The following is a 22,139-nucleotide window of genomic DNA, read 5'->3' on the forward strand; positions in this document are numbered from 1 at the left end:
GGGATTAGGGCAGCAGACTACATGCTGCACACTGTCTGAGACATGAGGAAGTTTCATTTCCTCCCTTTGTAACATGGAGCGCATAAAACTCCATCTCATAAATATGGGCCTAACAGCCAAGACGGCTACAGCTACACATTTCACGAAAGCACACAAATGCACGTAAATATGTTACACAAGTAAAAGTAAACACACATGTAAATTGACATATACGTAAATGATACAATAACAACATTCTTTAAACATTAAAGCATGATAAATGTCTTGTGAGTTTTAGTAATAACCGTTATAAAAGCAGGGATGAGGTGAGGAGGACGAAGAAAAAACAAACTGATGTCTTTAATGGTTACAAACACATTAAAAGGTTTTTTTGTTTTTCATTACAAGAACTTTGGCTTTCCTCCGAGTTTATAGGCTCAGTGATCTGACTGACTGCTGATCTTGTATGTTGTCTATGTAGTTTTTGTATGTATGTATGTACATATGTACGTATGTATGTATTTATGTGTGCAGTGTATTTATTTTTAATTTTTTTTTATTTTAACCTTTATCTTACCAGGCAAGACATTAAGAAGATTCTTATTTACAATGACGACCTGGCAAATACCAGAAGACATTTGAAAGGGTGAAGGAGAATAGAGGACAAAAAACAAACAAACAAGCAAAAAAAAAACAACAAAAAAAAGAATGTCTAATTAATCAAACAGAAGAAAAACATTTACAAGTATCATTAAAATATCCGTAAGTAGGCCCTTAAAGGCAGCGAAAGAAATAAACTTATCCAGTTTTAGTGTTTTTTTGTAACAAATTCCAATCATTAGCAGCAGCAGACGGGAATGACAACAGGCCAAAGGATGTGTTGGATTTAGGAGCATTTACTCTGATGTAAGAGGAAGGCCGCATATTGTACATGGCCACAAATATTGGTTGCAATATATATATATGTACTAACCATAAAAAATCTTTGATTTCAACAAAACAATTATAGGAATGGAGATCACTTAGTCACACACATGGTGCACTGTTTTCTGTTAACTAAATACAACCACATTGACCTCGAATGGCTGTTAGTTTCCTGCCTCATCGTGAGTAATGTAAGCAAATGTCTGCAAGTATATAATTCTTTCTGGTGACATTCTGGGGCTAATCTTGGGCAGGTGTAAAAACACGTGCAGCGGCAATATTCTTTATTAATTCTCAAGGTGTTATGCCACAGACCAGCCCTATAACCCCGAATGTCTGTCTGTCACTGACTGACTGATTCACTGAGTGATGAAGTTACACCATTGGTCGGTATTGGCTGTTGCTCTTTCAAAATGAACTGGCGCAATTTCAATTTCGTTCTCAGGGGGTGTTTACAGTGGAGCTCCTAGCACAGAGTGAGCGCAGTCCTGAAATAGGTTTTAAAGGACTAGTGTGTGGGATTTAGTGGCATCTCTCAGTAAGGTTGCAGATTGCAACCAAATGAATACCCCTCCCATCCTCCTCCCCTTCCAAGCGTGTATGAGAACCTAGGGTGGCCACGAAACTTGCGAAAAATGCAAAAGGCCCTCTTTAGAGCCAGTGTTTGTGTTGTCCTTTCAGGGCTACTGTAGAAACATGGCGGGCAACATGGCAGGCTCTGTGAAAGATGACCCGCTCCCTTTGTAGATATAAAGGGCTCATTCTAAGTTAACGAAAACACAACAATTCTTATTTTCAGGTGATAATACACCAATTAAAACATATTGAATATTATATTCCATTTCTGCCAAGTTCGTCCAACTAGATGCCACTTAATTCTACACCCTGCACCTTTAAAAACACACATTTACCGACCGAAGCGTCTCACATGGAGGCGCCGACACTGACAGGAGTACCAACCAAGAGATGCGACAGATCAATTTTACCAGCCAGCATGATGGTTAGCAGCTAGTTAGCATGGCTAGCATTGTTAGCATAGCGGTGCCATGCTGTGTGCAGCCCAAAGACTGTATAAAAATAAGGTGTAGCTGCATTGTTTCCGGCACTGTGCTGTGCAGGTGACAGGTGTGTTCACGGTGTTTGTTGGCTCTGACAGACGCTGTGGATATAAAGTCACACAGCTGACACACTGTTAGCCTAGAATGCTAATCCTACGTAAATATATGGATGAGACCTCAGACATCCGTAGATAGAATCAGATGAAAGAGCAGGGGGAGTTAACAGATAATTAGAATAGTTATAATTAAAATTAGCTCTCTTTAACATCCCAAGATATGTGTGGAAAGTATGATTCTTTCAACTACATTTATACCAATTCCAGAAAAACATACTTTCTACAGTTTTTTTTTGACAATTTCTAATATTTAGATTAAAAGTTTAGATTAAAATCTCACTTTTCAACCTTTTTAGGGTTTACTTAAAGGTAAAGGTAGGAGGGAAAAGCAGCAAACAATCACCAGTAGTGTCACTCAAAATAGTTAGCATATAAAGGGAAATAAGCATTTAGATTTGAAGCTGGAATTTATTTCAGCTGATGATTGCATTAATTAACAACCAACACCTCCTACCTTTCACGCACTGTATTTTCTAGAAAAACAAATATAGCACACTTTTCTTTGACATAAACATATTGTCGCATCATTTTTAACTGTGGCAGTCCTACTCCCACCTCTGCAAGTGTGTCCAAAGTGTAACAACAGTGTAGGTTGTTTTAGTGTGCGTGTCCTAAGGGACAGCCTGCTAACTAGCGACCAACACGGACACCCACTCCTCTGGTCAGAAGAGCTGGAAACTCATCATTAGATCATTTTAATGAGAGGTGAGACTGCAGGTTCCAACCACTGCTCCCCTACTTGGCTGGCCCAATTAGTGCAGATAATCAACCCAAATCATCACCAAGCCAAAGCCTCCACTTATATCCCCCCCCTCCCCCTGCACCCACCCCGGCCAGATTACCTGCCTCACTGTGGGCCTTAATTAGATATTACTCAACAATGGCAGACTGTGATCACCACACATGCACACCAACACTTAAACAACACTCACTCATGCACATGTGCAAGCGCATGAGCACATACACATAACACACAACACAAGGGCTCATTTCCTTTGTTTGGAGAGTTAAATCACAAAAAATAGAAAAAGAGAACTCTCAAAGATGAAGAAAATAATTTCAGGTTAGGACCGAATCGGGATTTCCTTCACCCAATCAAAAAGGAGATGTATTAAATAATTCTGATTTTGTCCATGTTTGTGAATCCAGTAATATGTTCGTCCATGAACATTCAGCCAAATTATATCTGTAAATATAGTCAAGTCAGAACATGCAGAACAGATTCAGGCATGCCGAGTTCCACTCTTGGACGCAAACTCTGCCCCATCTCTTCATGTTTGCATGTCATCTTGTTTCCTGTTTCTGTTGTAGCTGTAGACAGTAGAGAGGGAGAGTTATCCCATCTGGCTACCAGCATACTGACTCACTCACAAGTCGGTCACAGTGGTCTACACTTATTTAAACTCTGGAATAGTGGAACCAGAAATTGGGTTTAGATCTCTACAGGGGATCATTGGCTGAGAAATACCATACATATGGACCTTAAAGGAAATTCAATTTATTTTTTCAACCTGGCAATTTTGGCCCATAAACTGTAGAAACTCAGATATGGTGTACAGTAAATGAAGTCAACCATAGTTTTCTGAGGGTATGTTCTGATGTTCGGGGTTTGCAGCTCGCCACCCTCTTTGCTAGTTACTAGCACACGGAAATCCAAATTTGCCCAAAGGGGATGAAGTCCGGGGAACGAGTGGTAAACACTATGGAAACTGGAAAGGCTGAGACACATGTTCATCAAGCCTAAACAAAATCTCTACCAAGATATGTATAAGAGTAAATGAAATGAGGTGTTGACACCATTGTGTCTCCAAGAAAAAACTGACTTTGCAATTTGAGAGAGAAAATGCAATTTATTTAACTGAGTTCTGTATAATAAGAGCTTTTTGGAGCCAGTGTTAAGCAGTCATTGGTGTTTTAAGGTACTTCTATATTTGCTTCCACTTTGGCCATGGTGGTGGCAGGTAGTTTTATCTATCATTCCTATTGGTTGTAATTTCCAGCTTACTTCAAATGCAATGATATGGGGTCTTCTGGACTCAATGGAGTGGATGTACCAACAACATGACCAGTCTTAAAACTGAATTATTTGGTTATGAAGGACACAACTTTCCCTCTCTTGGAAAATGGTTCACTAATCACATTTATGTACACGGAGAACGACGGATGATTATTGATTGATGGGACATATATTGTCAACAAAGGCTCCTGGCAGTAAATTATTTATGAGTGCCCCCAACAGACTCAGTAAGCCTGTGTAGGGCTTAGTTTTGTCAATAAGAGGAGGAGAGTTCATTGAATCAGTCTCTGCTGGCACAGTACACACATGGCAGTGTGTGAGTATTTAAATGTGTAGGAGCTGAGGATGGTTGATAGGAAGCAGGTTAATGTCAACAGGCTTTCCCCTGCATTCTTTGGGGAGATTTCTCCCACTTGTTCTGGTCTGAACGGAGATTGGCTTGTGGACCGAGCAGAGAGCAAAGACTTCAGGAACAGAAGTGTGTTCACATGTGAACATCTGACATATTAAGAGGTGTGTATGTATTTAGGTTTGATTCAGCATCTATATTTCATAGAGACATGAGATGAAATAACTTCTGTTTCTGCTTTTTGTCACCTAGGCACATACTTCTGAGGTATTCAGCTGCTCAGATCTGTGTGAATGAGAGAAATGCAAATATTTTGCATAAGACTGGTTTGAGGCACATTTATATTGCAGTAATCGAGCAGGTGTGTTTATCCAAAACAATGCACAAATAATACATTGTTGCAATAAAAACTTTTATTGTTAGCCTTCGGTGTCATGTGGTAGCACAATGGTCTCTCTGTCCACTACAGCAGGTCATATATATACCTCCCAAAGTATTTAATATTTAGCTGAATTTTCATCAACAACTCCACGCTGTTTCCTTATAAAACTGGAATTACTTTTAGCTGATCACAGAGCAAAAGAGCTGCTTTATGAGAAAAGAAAACACAATCACAATTTAAAGTACCTGTAGAAAAGCAATTTCCTGCTGAGATGGTAACACCTCAAACTCAGGTAACGCATGTGTGCTTCAGCGTGGTGTAATGTGTGTTGCGTGTGGTCTCCCAGCCCCGATAATATGGTTTGAATTTGACTCATGTTTGACCAATTGGTGCTAACATAGAGCTGACAGTGAAAAGTCCCACACCTTGGCCATTGTTTGCAACTGAAATAATGAACATCATCACTGAACATATTCTATTAGACATATTGTTTCAGTCACTGATTATTGGTTGCTTGATAATTGAACAACCCAACTTGTTTGTTTATACTACTAAACTCAAAAAGTGGCAGCTATGTCGCCCTGATGTTTCCCTCTGTCAACAACCCCTTTGAGAAATAAACTGTTCATTGTAGCTGGAGAATAGGGAAAATAAATAAAAACAAACAAAATAACTTTTTTATTATACTACTAATGGTCTATTTTAGATGTCAATTTTAATCTATTTTTTAGACAATACATAGCAACCACAGTTTATAAATCACTGGCAAAATGCTATTTATGTTGTTAAATTAAGGGAAATACTGAGGATACAGCAGTCTTACTTACTGGTCTAAATATAATAAATCGACTGACAATAAAGACAATATATTGGATTAAAGATATAGTACATAACAGAACAAACAGCTTAAAATAAAATAACAGATGGTACAGTATAAAAATAATCAATAAGAGAAGAATGAGCAGAGGTACTGGAAAATATCCAAGCATCCTTAGCTGCAGTGTTAGTACTTATTCATGTGAAAATTTATATGTGTATGTGTGTGGTCACACCAGTTGAGTTTGCGTGTTCGTGAGCGGATATGGGTCATGGCCAGAGCAGAGCTTGGGCAGACCACTGGCCTCTCTCACTCCAGTAGAAAGAGGAGTGGAGGAGATAAGCTCACCTCATCCCCCGTGCTAGAGAAAAGATAAGGGCCTGTTTCCCAATGCTACCACTGAGGCAGGAGCCAGCCGGGAGGATGCTTTGAACTGCTGCTCTGCTATCTGCTCTGCCTGGGAAAATTATAGATGGGGCAGAGTGTCCAGAGAAACAAAAGGCTGATTGAGGGCTGCTGTGCTGTACTCTCGGGGGTAAATCACACTACTGTCACGGGTCAGAGAGCACAAAGAAAAATTCAAGTGGTGAGAGGACATTTTCTTTGGAGCCAGAGGTGTCTTCCCACTTGGCTCTGGCTCAGCTAAGTTTAGTGTTGCTAAAGGGGATTTGGGGGAAAAACATATTAAGTATACATGAGTGATTGTAAGGAAAACTCCTGTAACCACACATGAATAAAGGATACCTGCTCACACACACATATACTGTTCATTCCACATAAATACACACATGACCACAGAGGAGTTGACAATATCTACCAGTAGTGAATTTTCAATTTTCTGAAGACTGAATTAAAATTCTGGTCACATCTTTTGCTTCACAGGTTCACCTGTACATACATCTTAATAAAGCCCCTTTCACACATGCAGTCTATCCCTGAAATGTTCAGGAACATTTCCTGCATGGGGTCATGTTTGAATGGGAGCAGGAATCAATATTTAGAAAAATCTGTAGCGCCAATTTCTCACCTTAAGTCTTAGTAATATTTCAGGGACATGCCGGCACAGCTTTGTGGTGAATAAATCCAGTAACACTGCAGGGACAAGCACGTAAAGGGTTACGTTCGTTTGACGAAAGACGCTTTCACGTGGAGCGAGCCAACCAATCACAAGACTCCGCTGATGACATATTTGAATCTGCGATTTGTTTACGATTGCCTTGCCACTTCTTTCGCATGTGATTTGATAACTAACAAGTAATACAAGTTATTTTGTTTGCAAACAAGCTTTTTTTTCCAAGAACGGCTGGTAACTGGACAGATTTATGATAAGGGACTTCCTCTCAGTCCGCGCAGAGCGGTTGGCATCAATAACTGTTGCATGACCACCATCTGCTGGATTGTTCCTTGCCCTATTTGTTCCGGCGTTGACATGGCATGTGTGAAAAGGCGCAAGACGTAAATGTTCCTCAATGTAGCTGCATGTGTGAATAGTGAAAATTTATACTGTAAAAATCCTTTTAATGGGCCTATCTTGTCACGGCTGTGTTTGTGCACCAGGAAAAATTGAGCAAACAAAGACACATTAAAATATATGTGCAGAGATCACCATAGTTAACATTTTCTAGGGGTCAATAACCGTCTACAATACCAGGCCTCTCTTTTTTCTCCATTTCTCATCACTCTGAACAACTGAACTGTCAAGATACTAAATGCTAACTTTACCAAGTCGACAGTTTGCTGAGCACAAGAGGTGTCAAGAGACAACTTTCATCTGTAAAAATGAAGACTTTCACCCTTCTAAATAAAGGATCTCCTCAAAAAAAAAACAAAAAAACTGACATTGATGGAAGAGGACAGAGTAACCTACCAAGTAAGCACTCAGTCATCTTTTTCTATTTATGCTTGCCTATAGCTTTCAGGATAGAGCTGTGCATCTGTCAACGTACCCACGTAAGTGACAGCAGATGTTTAGCCAACTATAATTATGATCTGAGGATGAGTAAAGGTCCTGTTTTTATACAGAAGGTTGAATATCATGTCCAGAATTTACCCATTTTCTAGGGTCAAATCAGTTTTACTGGTTACAGCGTGCCAAAATGAGTAGTAACTGTGGTTAATAGAAACTCAGACACTCACACAATCTCTCTCTCTCTCTCTCTCACATGCACACACAGACACACACACACACACACACACAGGCAGCTGTTTGTACCTGTTTGAAGAGCTGCAGGTTGACAGCCATGGATAGGAAGTTCCTCATGGTGCTCGAGCGATGGTTCGCAAAGCTCTCCTCACAGAATGTGATCGGCTCCCCCTGAGGAGTCCACAGAGACATCATTGGCAAAAATTAAAATAAACAATTAATATTAATTAATTTTGGCTCACTATTCTTTGTACCAATCTGTTTTTAACCATGTTTACTTAGTTCAGAAATGCACACCAGGAAGGAAGGCAGATGTGTTTGGTGCCTTGAAATGCAGGGGGTCTAAACTAAACAATATTGTTTGTAATAAAATAAATAACTAAGTAATTCACACCATGTATATTATCATTACGCACTGTAAAAACTCTTCCCTCATAAGTAACTATTTCAAAAGATTTCTTCATTAGTGAACTAAGTGGGCCTGAAAACAGAAATGTCTAAAAAGGGGACAGGAAGGAAAGAGGAAGAAGGGGAAAAAAAGGAGGAAGAGTAAAGTAAAAAGAAAAAGAAACAGTCCCCTTTAAAACAGTTCCCCTGGCAGAGCGCACCCGATCTCCCTCAGACCAGAAGACAGTGTCCCAGTAAACTCCACAGTACTCCACATGAGCACATTATCACATTATTACTATTTCTTACATCATGTCTGTTGGCCTGTGAGCTATAGACACGGAGGATGACAACAGAACCACTGCAGGCCAATCACACTCAGCCCCACGGTCATTTCCAATTCATGCTTTCTCATAATTAACATAATTCTCACATATTTCAATGATGCTCTAAATTCTTTTGGTGTAAAACAATGTGCTTTGTCTGTTTCTGGCTCTTAGCATAGTGCGGCACATAAAAACAACTTAACAACACTGGAGACTAACCCCATTCAGGGATGGGCGGATGATACCAGTGGCCCAAATTACATCACAGGAATACTGCTCCCCTTACATCACTAAAAGTTTTTAAGGCGTATTCTCTCGTAAAAGCCCAAGTTGAAAGTAGCTTCAGTTGTAGTTTAATCATCTTTCCAGTCTCCATCTGGTTGCTACAGCCTCGGACCATACTGCAGCTAGCAAAACTGAATAGCATGCTGAGACTAACAACTAACTGCTACTACAAAAAACTTTCCAAGAGAACTTTAAGACTTGGTCTGTGTACACATCAGTATCCAACAAAACCCTTTGGTTCACACAGGCCTGCACTGAATGCCAACTGCCGCTGCTGCTACTGGAATCTCCAAACGTCCACCAAATTGTTAACATTTTAACAGGGTTGCCAACATCACCTAGCACAACAAAGACGACATTAACTTCCAGTTCAAGTACAAAAACCAATGACTTATAAGTCCAATATATAGAATTTGTACAATTCCAAATGAATACCCCTCCCCGCACCCTCCCCTTCCAAGGGTGTAGGAGAACCTACGGTGGCCGCAAAACTTAAAGATGCGAAAGGCCCTTTCTAGAGCCAGTGTTTGGTTTGTCCGCTGTAGAAACATGGAGGTGCAACATGGTGGCCTCCATGGAGGAGGACCCGCTATGTACATATAAAGAGCTCATTCTAAGGTAAAGAAAACACAGCAATTCTTATTTTCATGGGACTATAGACTACTTAAAACATACTTACAAATATTATATTCCATTTCTGCAAAGTTCTGCTGGATGGCACTAAATTCTACACACTGGACCTTTAACTGAATTTAGCCAATAAAGCTATAGTAGCACTTACAAAGTATGAACACAATATAACTCTAACACATTTACTGAAACAGCGAAGGTTTTATAGCCTTGCTTAAGGGAAGGGTCCTTTTACAGTAAATGCTGAGTGGTGGGGGAGCACTACTTGTTAACTTGCTCCACTAACACTGTAGTACTGCCATGTTAATATTGCATTCCAAATGTTTCATGGACATATGGACTGGCAAATTCAGGCTTCAAATTCATACATGCATACATGTTTTGTTTTGTTTTACATAAAGACTTAATCATTTGCAATATGTATCATGGACCATCCTTCATATATGTGAAACTCATGAAACTCATCTGTGGACGCTGCATGACCTATGTGCTAGAAATTATTGTACATTTTGGCAAATGTGTGGCTATTTTCATCTGCATAGTAAGTGAGTAATGTTTGATAGCTGTTAATAAGTTTTTGAAGAATAAGCTATCAAAGAATGTAAATTATTGTTTAAATATTGTTACATATGGACTGATTAATCAGATAAAATACAGGCTTTTCTTTTAAAAGGACCAGGAGAAGCTCCTTTCCATTAAAAAAGAGAGACTGAAATACTAAATATTCTGTAGAATAACAGTGATCACTGAAGTAACAACTATTCATTTATTCAGCTGTTTTTAGATGCACTTCGACATAGACTTAAATGAACTTGAGCATGACTCGTACCACGCAGGTTATATGTATTTGCAGTACACAAGACTGTTAAGTTTGGTGTCTAAAACTGTCAGTACAACTTTCAAACATGTGATGGCACCCCGACCTCCCACACCCAGAGTTCTCACATCTGGTTGGATGCTTTGAACTGGTTACATGCCTGCTTGAGTAGAACTTCTGCTAATTCTGCCCCTAAATAGTACAGAGCACGCAGTCTGGAATATGCACACCCACCTACCCAGCTTGGCTTCATCAATGGTGGTGAAAACTAATTTGAATTGCTATTTCAGGTTCATTTTCCAGACACGTGCGCTGCTCTGAGCTGGTGAGAGGCACCTGGGGGAACGTCGACGTGTACTGAAATTGATGACCTAAGAAATGCTGTTCTAATCAGCTGATTGCTTTTCAACTCATTATCATTTTCCAGTATTGTTTCATTTACAACTCAGCAAGACTCCCACCAAGCATCCACACCCCTCCTTCTGTCAAGGCATATGGGCCCGTGAACCAAGGCGCTCGGATCAGTGCTGTCTAGGAAGAGCTTTTCCTCAGCTCAGAACAATGAGCAAAGTGATACTCCACAGATATCAGAGCATGGGGTATATCACCAGTACCTTCATGTAGGCAGATGTGTAGTTTGTACATGTATGTTAACTCCAAGGCTTTTATACAGATCCTGTCTAAAAGAAAACACTGAGAGCATGATTGAACTGAGAAATTACTGCATGCTGTGCACATGTACACAAACACACACATACACTGAGTCTCAGTGCTTATGTCAGAGGGGAGGCAGTTTGTTCGTATACTGTCTGTATACAGAGAAAAGAGAGACAGCATCAATAATGTAGCATCTTGACTCCGGGAGTCCACAAAGTCCAATTAATCTCAAAGCCAAAGGAACAAAGGCTTCGCTATTTGACAAACAGGACATGCTGTAGTTTGCTCTGCCCTGACTCAGACTTGATAAGCAGAAAAGATCCAGAAAAGAAATGTTAGGGGGGCTTAGTAAAGGAGAGTAAAACACCAAAGGTGGCTATAAGGGATCTTCAAAGGGAACGTCCTGACTCTTTTCAGCTCCTCTGACATTTCACTGCCTCAGACAGGCCCACCTTAGCTCTGCACTCCATCTGAAAACACACCTTTTACCTTCAGTCAAAACTGCCCCAGTCTTACCAGACTCCAGTGAAATTTGACTCAGTTCACCTAAACTGAGATCGCTACAGCGTGCTACACATTCTGAAGAGCATATATATATATATATATATATATATATATATATATATATTCTTGTCTGTGAATACTTCTGCTTGTGAATGAAAATGCAGTCTGTGGGCTTTATACTCAATATTTTATCAATAAGTTGTCTAGTTATTCATACGCAATTTAACCATTGTTGAAAAATGGTAATTATCAATCTTACAGGAACTCTCCTTCCTTTTGGGAATTATGCTTGTTTTGTGCCATTGTGTCCATGTGAAAAAAAACAGAGCCCTCTCATTCATATGAATAGGGTCAGTCTGGCTGTGCAGTGGGTGTGCCAGAACAGAGGGCTTAGGCAAAAAAATATGAAACAGGTTCAACATTTGCTGCAGCACAAACAAAGCCTCATGGCAAGGTGCTACACTGGACAATCATCACACACATGCAAGCGCACATTCCCGTTGGATTACTTTAAAAAAATGCCTTAATTCTCACAATCTTTACCTCACAATCATCTTGACAAAAGATAAAATAGCTGTGACCCTGACAACGTTCCAGAGTTGTTAAGTCCTGTCTGTGAATATTATAAACTGTTGTGGTGACTTTTGTTTTAATTTGTCCATGTTTTGAGAAATCATTGTTTGAAATTTCCGCACCTGCCCCGAAACAAGGAGGTAAATGGTTTCTAGAAAGACACGTTTCTACTAAACTTCTTAAATTAAATTATTCAATCGTGTGAGCAGCGCAAACAAAATCCCAAATTCCTCCATTGTATTTGGGCGTACGCTGAAATCGCAGAGACAAATATCTCAAAACCTGAACAAATAAAACAAAAACTATTTGCATGGCTAGATAACACCAGCAAGAAATGGGTAAATGTGCTTCTTTGCACATTTGTACTTTGTAATTTGGGTGTGATGACCGTTTAAACAAGGTTAGCTCAAATACTGGATCTATCTCACACTGGGTTTCATTGCAAACAAGCATATAAGGTATTCTACAACTGATTTAAGTATATAAGGGCCCTAATATGACATAGAAAAGTTATTCCACAGGATGAATAGTAGTGATTAATGGCATTGGTGGCTTACAGGTTTATATCTGAGGGCATCTCGGTAGGATCCAAACAGAGCGGCCTGTGCTCTCAGGAAGGCCCTCGCCACACCACTTCCTGTTGCTGTTGACTGCTTCTTCAGCTTGCTCTTCAGAGAGGACACCTGGTGGAGAACATAAAAGAGAGAATGTGGGAGAGAAAGAGAGAGACACAGAGTCAGAAAGAGAGAGAGAGATAGGAGGGAGGGAGGAAAAGGAGCGATGGAGGGGTAAAAGTTAAATTATCACCTCTGAAATTGGTGGAGGAAACAGCTAGCCTATTCTGGGTGTGAAGTATCACATTTGCAGGTCATCTCAAAAAAGGAAAGAAAAGAAAGGGAAAAAGCTTCAGCCTTCCCTCTAAGCTTATCTGTTGTGCTGCTGGGAGCACCTGCTGCTTTGCTAATTGAGCAGAGGACGGGGGGCAGCGAGAGGGAGGGGACAGAAGAGAGGAAATAGAAACTCGCATCCTTGCTCTTCCTCTCTCACCCTCTCTCTCCAGGATGCCACCCCCGCTCTCCTCCCCATCACCTTTTTTGCTTTTCGCCTCTCCCTCCATTTCTTACTCTCCTACTTGTTCTTTCCAGTCCTCCTGTTTCTCCCCTCCCCCTGTTGGCTCTCCCAGACTCCCTCTAGAAAGGGACTCTTGACATAAAATGTCTTTAATTATTTTCCCCTCTCCTGGCTCTGTCTCCAGGACTCCAGGCGAGAGTGGAGGAGCAGCAGGCCCGAGCTTGTTTTAGGATGACAAAAGATTCACCCCGGCCACTGGGCCCTGGGGAGTCTGGGAAGGAAGTTGTCAAGAGGCTCTCCTCACCTGCTCAGCAGTAGTCTGACTGTGGTGGCAGAGCGAAGAGGCAGAGATAGCGAGGGACTGCTGCTCTCTGTGTGGGCTGTGCCAACTTAGCACAAAAGCACAACGTTTGATTGAGTTGCACAGGAGGTCTAGATTACTGTAATGCAGTTTGGTGTGGGCTGTTAGCAAAAGCACGGGCTAGAATCATGATTTTAAAAGTAAAAAACCTACAAGTTTAACATTTAACCTCAATTAATAAAAAAACAGATTAATTGTAATTCTTCACTGAGAACTTTGCATTGTTTTATTTCACATTATATAGTGTATACCAACACATAATAGACTACAAATGCTCGGATCAATGCTTAGTCTTTCTTTCCAGAACTCAGATAAGGGTCGCCTACAGAACTGTGGCTGTGGCTGATAAGGATTTGGTGTATTGCTCATGGGCACTACAGCAGAGCAGATTAAACCAACACTCTCTGGGTACACCACTCTGCTGCTTGAATATGGGATGAGAAAACTGACTACACATGCAGACCTGAAAAAGTGTGTGTGAAACAACAGTAAATTAACATTTTTAGTTAGCAGTCTGCCTTTTACATTTAACAGTGTGCTACATATTTTACCAGTCCATTCAATCACCCCTTAATACAGTGCAACATTTTGTGGTGTAGACTCTTTACACATTTATAATTATTTCCATATATCAGTATTATTAGTCTTAATGCTGCCATTGATAGCAGCAGTATTTGCGGGCAGGAAAAGAAAGAAGAGATAAAAGCAGAACATTTGATGTTCTGTCTACCATTAAATTACCCCATGCTCTTCTGCATTATAATACAATTTTGATCAGGTCTATTTCAATCAGAGGTGGCCAAATATATCATGCTGTGAAGCTGTAGCGATACGGGGATATTGCGGTCTGGTGTCTGCAATTAGCCTATCAGGAAAACTTCAGGGAGGAGAAGCAAAGCGTTTGCAAAAGCTCATACAGAGGACAGGCAGAAAGAAACAGAGAGAGAAAGAAAGGGAACCAACAGAGAGAGAGACGGAGAGAGTGGCAGTCTTAAACTGGGACAAAGACAAAACGAACAGTGTTGATTCCTCTCCCCTGGGCTTTCTCACTCTCCACAACATCCCCGTGCTGCCATTGCAAATGCTCCAAGGCATCAAACAGAAAGTTTATCACGGTTAAATTAACAAGTGTCATCTCCATATTCACTCACTGTGCTAAATGCTTTTATGTTTATGTAAAGCCCTTTCTAGAATTAATATTTCATGTTTATGTGCATTTTCACTGATTTTTTTCATCCTTGCAAATCATTAAACTGTCTTTTTTTTCGAGGGGAGAATCAAAGCGAACACAATGTCAGTCTAACTGGGGGAGGCATACCCCAAAGACTGTCAGAGAAGATGGGATAGCTGAGTTTACTCTGCACACAGAGTTCTGTACAGCAGCTTTGAACGGGTGAGAGCACTGCAGTGGCAAACACTTTTTAATGAGGTGGGGACACAATCACTTGTGTTTTGTTTCTCAGTGCTGGAGAAAAATGGGTGATAAAGCGATAAGTTCAAAGTTTCACATTTATTCATGAGATTAGGCATGATGAAAAATATTTTTCTTAAGTCACATGTGGAGATTAATTAAATTATCACATATCACAAATATATTAGCAAGTGCATGACAAATACCAGAATATAGGTTTTGCTAAGAGAAAAGCAAAGCACAGTCAACAGTGCCTTCCTTCACGTATCAGACACAAAAAATAAATGTGTGTTTAGTAATTGGATTTTGAATATGGCGCCTACGCCACAATCATCAGGTATGCCTCCACGGTAATGGTTCTGTCAAACTAATTAACTTCTACAGTTTGAGTGAAGCTAACGAGATGCGTACAGGCATCAGAGGAAGGCCAGGCTCTACAGGTGATAACCCTATTTGGCAGTGACATTTTTTAGTGTAAAGTCACAGTGGCGGTGATGAGATCAAAGGCAGAGAGTCCCCCATTGGGTCCAATTAGAACTATAGCATTGTACAGGGAAGGGGTGGCAGGAGGAGAGAGGGGAGTGGGTGGTTAGGGGAAGAGAAAGAAAAAAAAACTGTTGAGTTATGATATTCATAATCTATGCAGAGAGGCCTTTCCAGTACAGGTCTTCTCCCCATAGCTGTGATCTTTTCAATTTACATCAAGGGAAGATGGTCGGGGATGAAAGCGGGGCATCCAAGGCGCACAGCCCACAGAGGGCAGACATGGGGCCTCATTAAGGCCCAGCCCAGCCAGCCCCAAACAGGGTTTGAAGTGCGTCACATAAAGAGCATGGGGTCAAAGGTCAGACATAGAACAGATCTCCATTTAACTCTCCAGCTGGAGATGGTAATTAGCAGGTGCAATGATGATCCCTGCCTGACTGTAAGGGATGATACCACTGTAGGTGACACCAGGCATCTGTGTGAGTGTGTGTGTGTGTGTGTGTGTGTGTGAGTGTGTGTCTGTGCATGTGTACGCTGAGACAACACGGCGCCTCAATTGCATTGATACGTTCACAAACATCTGGGATACAAACTCATATCACACTATAATGCATGTGTATACATAAAATGCAGGTACTATATACAGTACCAGTCAACACACTGTCTCATTGAAGTGAATGGGAAGGTGTGTCCAAACTTCTGACTGATACTCTGTAATACATTTACACCTATACAAGCTTTTGGAGAATCTCAGAATGAAAACCTTTTGTTATGGTGAGCTTTGACACATCTCACTGTTTGTAGGAGATGAAGCAGACTACAACTGCCACTGTACCTTTCTAAAACTTAACCTGACAAAATGTTTCATCCTTTTATTTTCAACATGACAACAAGTAACATTTCTATACAATGATGCCACTTTAAATGCCTTTTATAGTAAGACAAAAAAACCTGTATATGAAACCTGTTTACTGCTGTTAACGAACTATTAGACAATTCATTAACTTCTACTGTCAGTTAATAACCAATAAACAAAACATTGAAAGAACCTTTTAAGAGCCTGGCTAACAATATTACATTTACTATTTAAGAAATTAAAAAATGGGTAAATGAAAGGAAAGGAAGTTGCACACAAACCTCTAAATATATATTTAGAATTTTCCACTAAATTTTCACTAGAGCATTAAAAAAAACCCTCCCAAATAACGACCCTGACACTTGTCTGTTGTTAAAAAAATAAAAAATAAAAAGTTGGGTTTTCTTCTCACAAAAAAAGAATGTTTTGTTTAAGATTCTGTCCAGGGAAAGAAAGCCATGGGGACGCAATTAAAGAACTACAAAGAAAAAAAATAGTTATGAAAATCTCCCACTTTCTTTTGATGTGCTGCAGTCTGAACTGTACACACACACACACACACACACACACACACGCTCTCACACACAAGTGCATGCAAACACACACACACACACACACACACACACACACACACACACACACACACACACACACACACACACACACACACACACAAATCTGAACAAAGACACACAGAGAACCGGCAAGTGTTCTCACACATGCACACAAATGCATATACACAATGAGCGTGCAACTCTTTAAAATTCATTAATTCATTCAATTTAAAATAAATATGACATATTTTATGATATTTTTAAAATAACCTCTGGTTTCAGACTTACACAGAAACTGCACAATAACGGGGATATTACTTAGGATGATGGGGTGGAGTTAAATATCATTTCTCATATTTTATCACATAAGATCACTAACTACTAGCCTTTGGTAGGATAGCAAAAATAACTGTTGAATATTAAATTAGCAAAGTGACTAGATAAAATAAATATGAAAAAAGACAAGAATAGTTCAACCATTAATGCATGTAGGGAGACATTTAATTATTAGTCATACAGTATGTTGATCTGCTGTTAAGTTCATGCAATACAATACATTACTCAGGCAAAATGAAAAAGAGTGAGAAAGCAAGGGGGAGAAGGGGTCTGTGTGAGTGTGTGTGTGTGTGTGTATGTGTGTGTGTGTGTTTTAATAGGGCTATCTCATTGCCATGAGATTCTCCCCGGTGTGGGGTTACTTTGTCAAGCTGACCTCTTATAGCAGCTGAGCGGCTGAGTTTTGCATACATAATTAACTACAGCTAAATGTCATCTCTCACTTCAATAACTAACGCAGTGGGTGATGCTGCTCTCCCTTTTTGACTTCTAATCCAGAGCGAACCGCCGGCAGAACGACTATGTGAAAATGAAGTGCAGCTTTTAAACTCCGCATGAGTAAATGAAGGGCTGGTAACACTGCAGAGAAGAAGAAGTGTGTGCACAGTTCAGAGTCATTTAAAACAATCGTAACCTGGAATATAATGTTTCAAATGAACAGATGTTGACATTTTGCAGTTGGTAAAATGAGAGACTCTACAACAAGAACAACAACAACAACAACAAAAAATCAAATACTTTGTTTGGAGCTTGTTGTTGGACGCTGAGGATCGTTAGTAGTGTATAGTATGTAACTGAGGTGGAGCAACCACATTCCCAGCATTGAGCTAACATGTAGTTAGTACAGCATGTGAGGGGGGCTTTACTGTAGGCGGCTCCGCTATACTGAGAAGACAACAGTGAAATAAGACACGTCTAAGCTGAAAATGGGGGAATCTGGTGGACAAACTCAAAATCTGTGAGTAGCAAAAGTTTACTCCTGAACTAGATCTCTCATTAATTCTTAGTCATTGATGAACATTCCTGGCCGACAACGTGTAGATGTCTGTGTGTGTGTGTGTGTGTGTGTCTGTGCATCTGCATGTGTGTGTGTGTGTGTGTGTGTGTGTTTGCCTGCTGTCAGCTGTACTGTGTTGTAGATGATGATGTAGATGTTGTTTTCTGCGAGCGTCGGAAACTGAACACCAAATTAAAGCCGCGATGTTTGATTAAGTGTGCCAGGTGATCTCAGGAGAGGCGTGCAGACACAACCTCAACCCCCTCATTCATTTGTAAACCTCCAAATGCAGGCTTGAAATACAGGAAGTAGGAGTGTACGCTGTAAATTTCCCCCTTGATTGGGAATACAAATGATCAAATGTATGAAGGCTAGGAATGTATGGGTACACGGTGTCAGCAAAGTAGCGAGAGGCAGAGAGGAGGAGAATAGAAGGAATTAGGCTGTGATGTGAGAGAGAGCATCTGAAAATAAAGATGTAAGCTGCATTGTAGCACCTCACCTTGAATAGGTGGCACAGAAAGAATAATACATGAAAAAATTCTTCCGTCATTGGTTTGAGATCAATTGCTGGGATCAAATAAAAATCTGATTCAGTCACATATTGTTTGTTTTCAGAATTAACAGACTCCTAATTTGCTATTCTTGGATACTTTTAATGACTAGCGCGGTAAACAGCTCAACCAACCAAAAGCCAATTATAACTTTATCAGCACAATGTCTGCGCCGAAGAGGAACTGTGTATCTCAGAAAAAGAAACGAAAATACCTTGATCTTCCAAGGAAAATCTACTGCTTTTTTATTGAATATTTCCTTTCAGTGTGCTTGTCAACACATTGATTTTACTGACACAAGCACAGTCTCCCTGAGATTAATATGGTTTATTACTGCATATAAAATATTGAAACTTTCAGTTTAACTCAAGAAATCTTATAATGTGCAAAATCCTGCTAAAAATATACGATGTAAAATAAAAATACATATATATATATTTCTATAATAATATCATAATGTTTTTTCTAAAATAAGTCACAAAAGAAAAACAAAAAGTAAATAAAGCAACAAAAAAAGTTCTTGATCTGCATTATTTTTCATACAAAAGGTACTATAAATATACAGGTTAAAAATTAAAATGTTCCGATTGACTTTCAATAAATATAAGAGCATGTTACAACAAAAAATGAAGGAGAAAAAAAATTCAAGAGATTGATGTCAATTTATACTGTCAGAACGAGACAAATCCAGAACAAAAGCCCGATCAGTCTTTGCCCTTTGATATGCCTTTCCAATTTCAAGAAATGTCAAAAAAGTATTTTCACACAATTGTTGCATCCTCTTTTGACCCGTCACCAATCACTCTCTTATTCAGATCTTTCCTTTTTTTTTTGCCAAACGGAACCGCTACTGGCATGGTAGCATTTGTAATAGTCAATAAATCTAAAATATTATGTGTGAAATTGCGGGAAAAGACCATTAAGGGGCGGGCACTAGTGGAGCCGGTGTAGGGGTCCTGTCTGAAAGGGGGCGGCTAATTCAGGACAACTGTGAACTCTGAACCTGCTAAAAGCACGGCCACTGGTCAGCCGAGCCACGTAATAGAGTCCACATGTGCTCACAGCCTGCGTTGCCGTAATTAGAGGGATCTCGAAAGGTTTGCTTAAATCAACATCAGAGTGCTTTGTTTTCCCTCTTAGTTAGACTTGAAATATGCACTAAAATTGCCTGTGGCCTTTACCTTTTAATCCATTTCATGCTTTATATATTCATACAAAGTGATGCTGGGCTTTTTAAGTGAGAATAATCATTACTTCATAGGTCTCAGGGCTTCGGTTTCACACTGAATAAAGTCTGAGTGTTAAGTAGCCAGTGTAACAGTGAGAATTAGAGAGAAATGAAGGGTGGTTTTAATAGCTCAGAAACAACGCGTGGCAGCTCAGCCCAGGCAGAGAATCACTCAGCATTAATCAAGATTTCAGGCCTCTGTTTGACTGCACAATGCCTCAAACATCTCTTTGTGTGCAAACACAAACATCAAATGCCATGTGGCATGTCCTCATCACTAACAAGCAAACTAACAAGAGACCTGGAATTCCACTCAATTAGTACCTGCTCGCTTCCTTATTAATCTACTAGCCCCGGTGAAAAGATAAGAGGAGACAGGGAAAAAAATGAATAGGAATAAAAACAACAACAACAATTTGTTACAATAAATATATTAATGCTGGTGTAGTTTCAGTTTCAGGTGGTGTAATTTGACATGATATGCGGGCTATGTTCTGTCATTAGTCAGGAAAAATGGTGAGTAGGGGATCAAAGCAAAAAGGCTCTGAGCCTGCCACTTAATTTATCACACGGCAAAGACAAAGGCTTTTCTCTCTGCTTCTGTCGCTTTTCAAAAGCCCTGACTCCTTTTTATGACAAACTCAGTTTGCAATTTAATTTAGGGCTTGAGTCCCTGGGTGCAGAAAGCAAGCAGGCAGGAAGTGAGAAGAAGGTAGTGTAGCCAGACAGGCACACAGGCAAAGAAGCATGAGAAGCAAACAGCGGGTGCAAGAAACGTCCAGGCTGGCGGTAAGTACTGTGAGAGAGACAAGAAGGCAGACAGGTGTCATGAAGCTGGAGCAGCCAGGCAGTAAGGCAGGCAATAAGGCCGGAAAGAAAACAGGGGGAAAAAAAGTAGGCAGGAAATTGTATAAAATGTACAGGTAGTAAAGAGGTATTCATGCACACTAGCAGTCGTAGTACGTTGAGCAGTGCTAATTCAGGAGAACCAGAAAAGTGTGGGAGTGTGAGCACTCCTGGAGTCTGCTGGGCAGTGGATTGAATTATATACTGCTGGTACAGCAGGAGTCCGGTAGGCGGTGGAATCTGAGTATATACTGTTAGCAGCGTGGGTAATAGTGCATCCGCAGCCTCAGCGGGGCCTCGGTACCTCACAGAGGAGCTTTAATACACACCGCCTGAAAAACAGCTAAACAAACAGATTCCTGCTTCGACAAAGACAGGGAAGACAAGCATGTGTATTGTTTGTGTGCGTGCGTGTGTGTGTGTGTGTGTGTGTGTGAGAGAGAGAATGTGTATAAATGTGCAAGTGACCCTGACGCCGGTCAGTGCTACAGGAAGCATCACCACGGCGTCAGTGCTCCATTAATTAAAGAGACGATGCGCTGGCAGGTGGCTTCACTGCCCACACTGGTAATTGGCCCCCTTCTTCCCACTCTCTCCCCCTAGAAAATCACCCATCTCTGCCTTTTCTTTTCTTTTCTCTGCCTTGTTCCCTCCTCCTATCTCTCGTTCTCAGAAACGTGCCAGTGGGCAGGCAGAAATGCAAGACTTTGTGAAATAATGATTAGAATGGATGGAGATGAAGGGATGGGAGTTGCACATTTTCCCACAAGCCTCTGATGGTCGGGGAATGCTGTTCTCCTTCAAGCGTCATGCGACGCGACGGGAGTTTACTTTAGACAGCCACAATCTAAGGAGCCAGTGCTGCAGTCATTAATGATGTGGGGATGGGACAGAGCTATACTTTGACAAGTTTCTTCATGTGTATGTGTTTGTCTGTGTGTGTGTGTGTGTGTGTGTGTGTGTGTGTTTTTGTGTGCGCGTGGGTGCAAGTGTATCTGAGTGAGTATATGAGAAGGCAGGAAAATGTGTGTTTATGCAAGTGAGACTCGGCATAAAAGAGGAAAAAATGAACCTTCTGTGTGTCATGTGTAATGAGACGATAAAGGTTGAGAAGCTCTGAAAGGTGTGTGTGTGTGTGTGTGTGTGTGTGTCGTACCACGTCACTGGGAAGGTTGTGCAGGTCATCAAAGGGACTCTCCAAGGTGTTTGTGTCCACATTCAGAATGACCACATCCTCCAGCGACCGACTACGAACTCTCTGAAAGAGGAAATGTCCAGTATCATCATCAGTACTGTCACAGTAATTCAAAACAAATCTGATCACTATTTCACAATATTGCACAAATCTCCACCTTTAAATATCTTAAAATGTTGAATTTAAATTATTGAGATATTAACAAGTAAAAATATGTTCTGTTTTTGTATAATGAATTTGATGCTGATTCTTGACTAAAATGAGAACCAGCAATATTTCA

General features: G+C 40.4%; 1 protein-coding gene across 3 annotated transcripts in view; it reads right to left on the bottom strand.

Annotated features, from left to right (window-relative positions):
• Positions 1-22,139, bottom strand: part of dennd1b (DENN/MADD domain containing 1B) — a 108,581-nt gene that overhangs the window by 20,158 nt on the left and 66,284 nt on the right. For all 3 annotated transcript variants that reach the window (XM_042416833.1, XM_042416835.1, XM_042416834.1), the window contains 3 exons: positions 21,821-21,922; positions 12,522-12,647; positions 7,855-7,956 (listed from right to left, as the gene is read on the bottom strand). In XM_042416833.1, coding sequence (XP_042272767.1) covers positions 7,855-7,956; positions 12,522-12,647; positions 21,821-21,922 — 330 coding nt within the window. The remainder of the gene's footprint in view (positions 1-7,854; positions 7,957-12,521; positions 12,648-21,820; positions 21,923-22,139) is intronic.

This window comes from Thunnus maccoyii, chromosome 7, assembly GCF_910596095.1.
Source record: "Thunnus maccoyii chromosome 7, fThuMac1.1, whole genome shotgun sequence".
NCBI lineage: Eukaryota > Metazoa > Chordata > Actinopteri > Scombriformes > Scombridae > Thunnus > Thunnus maccoyii.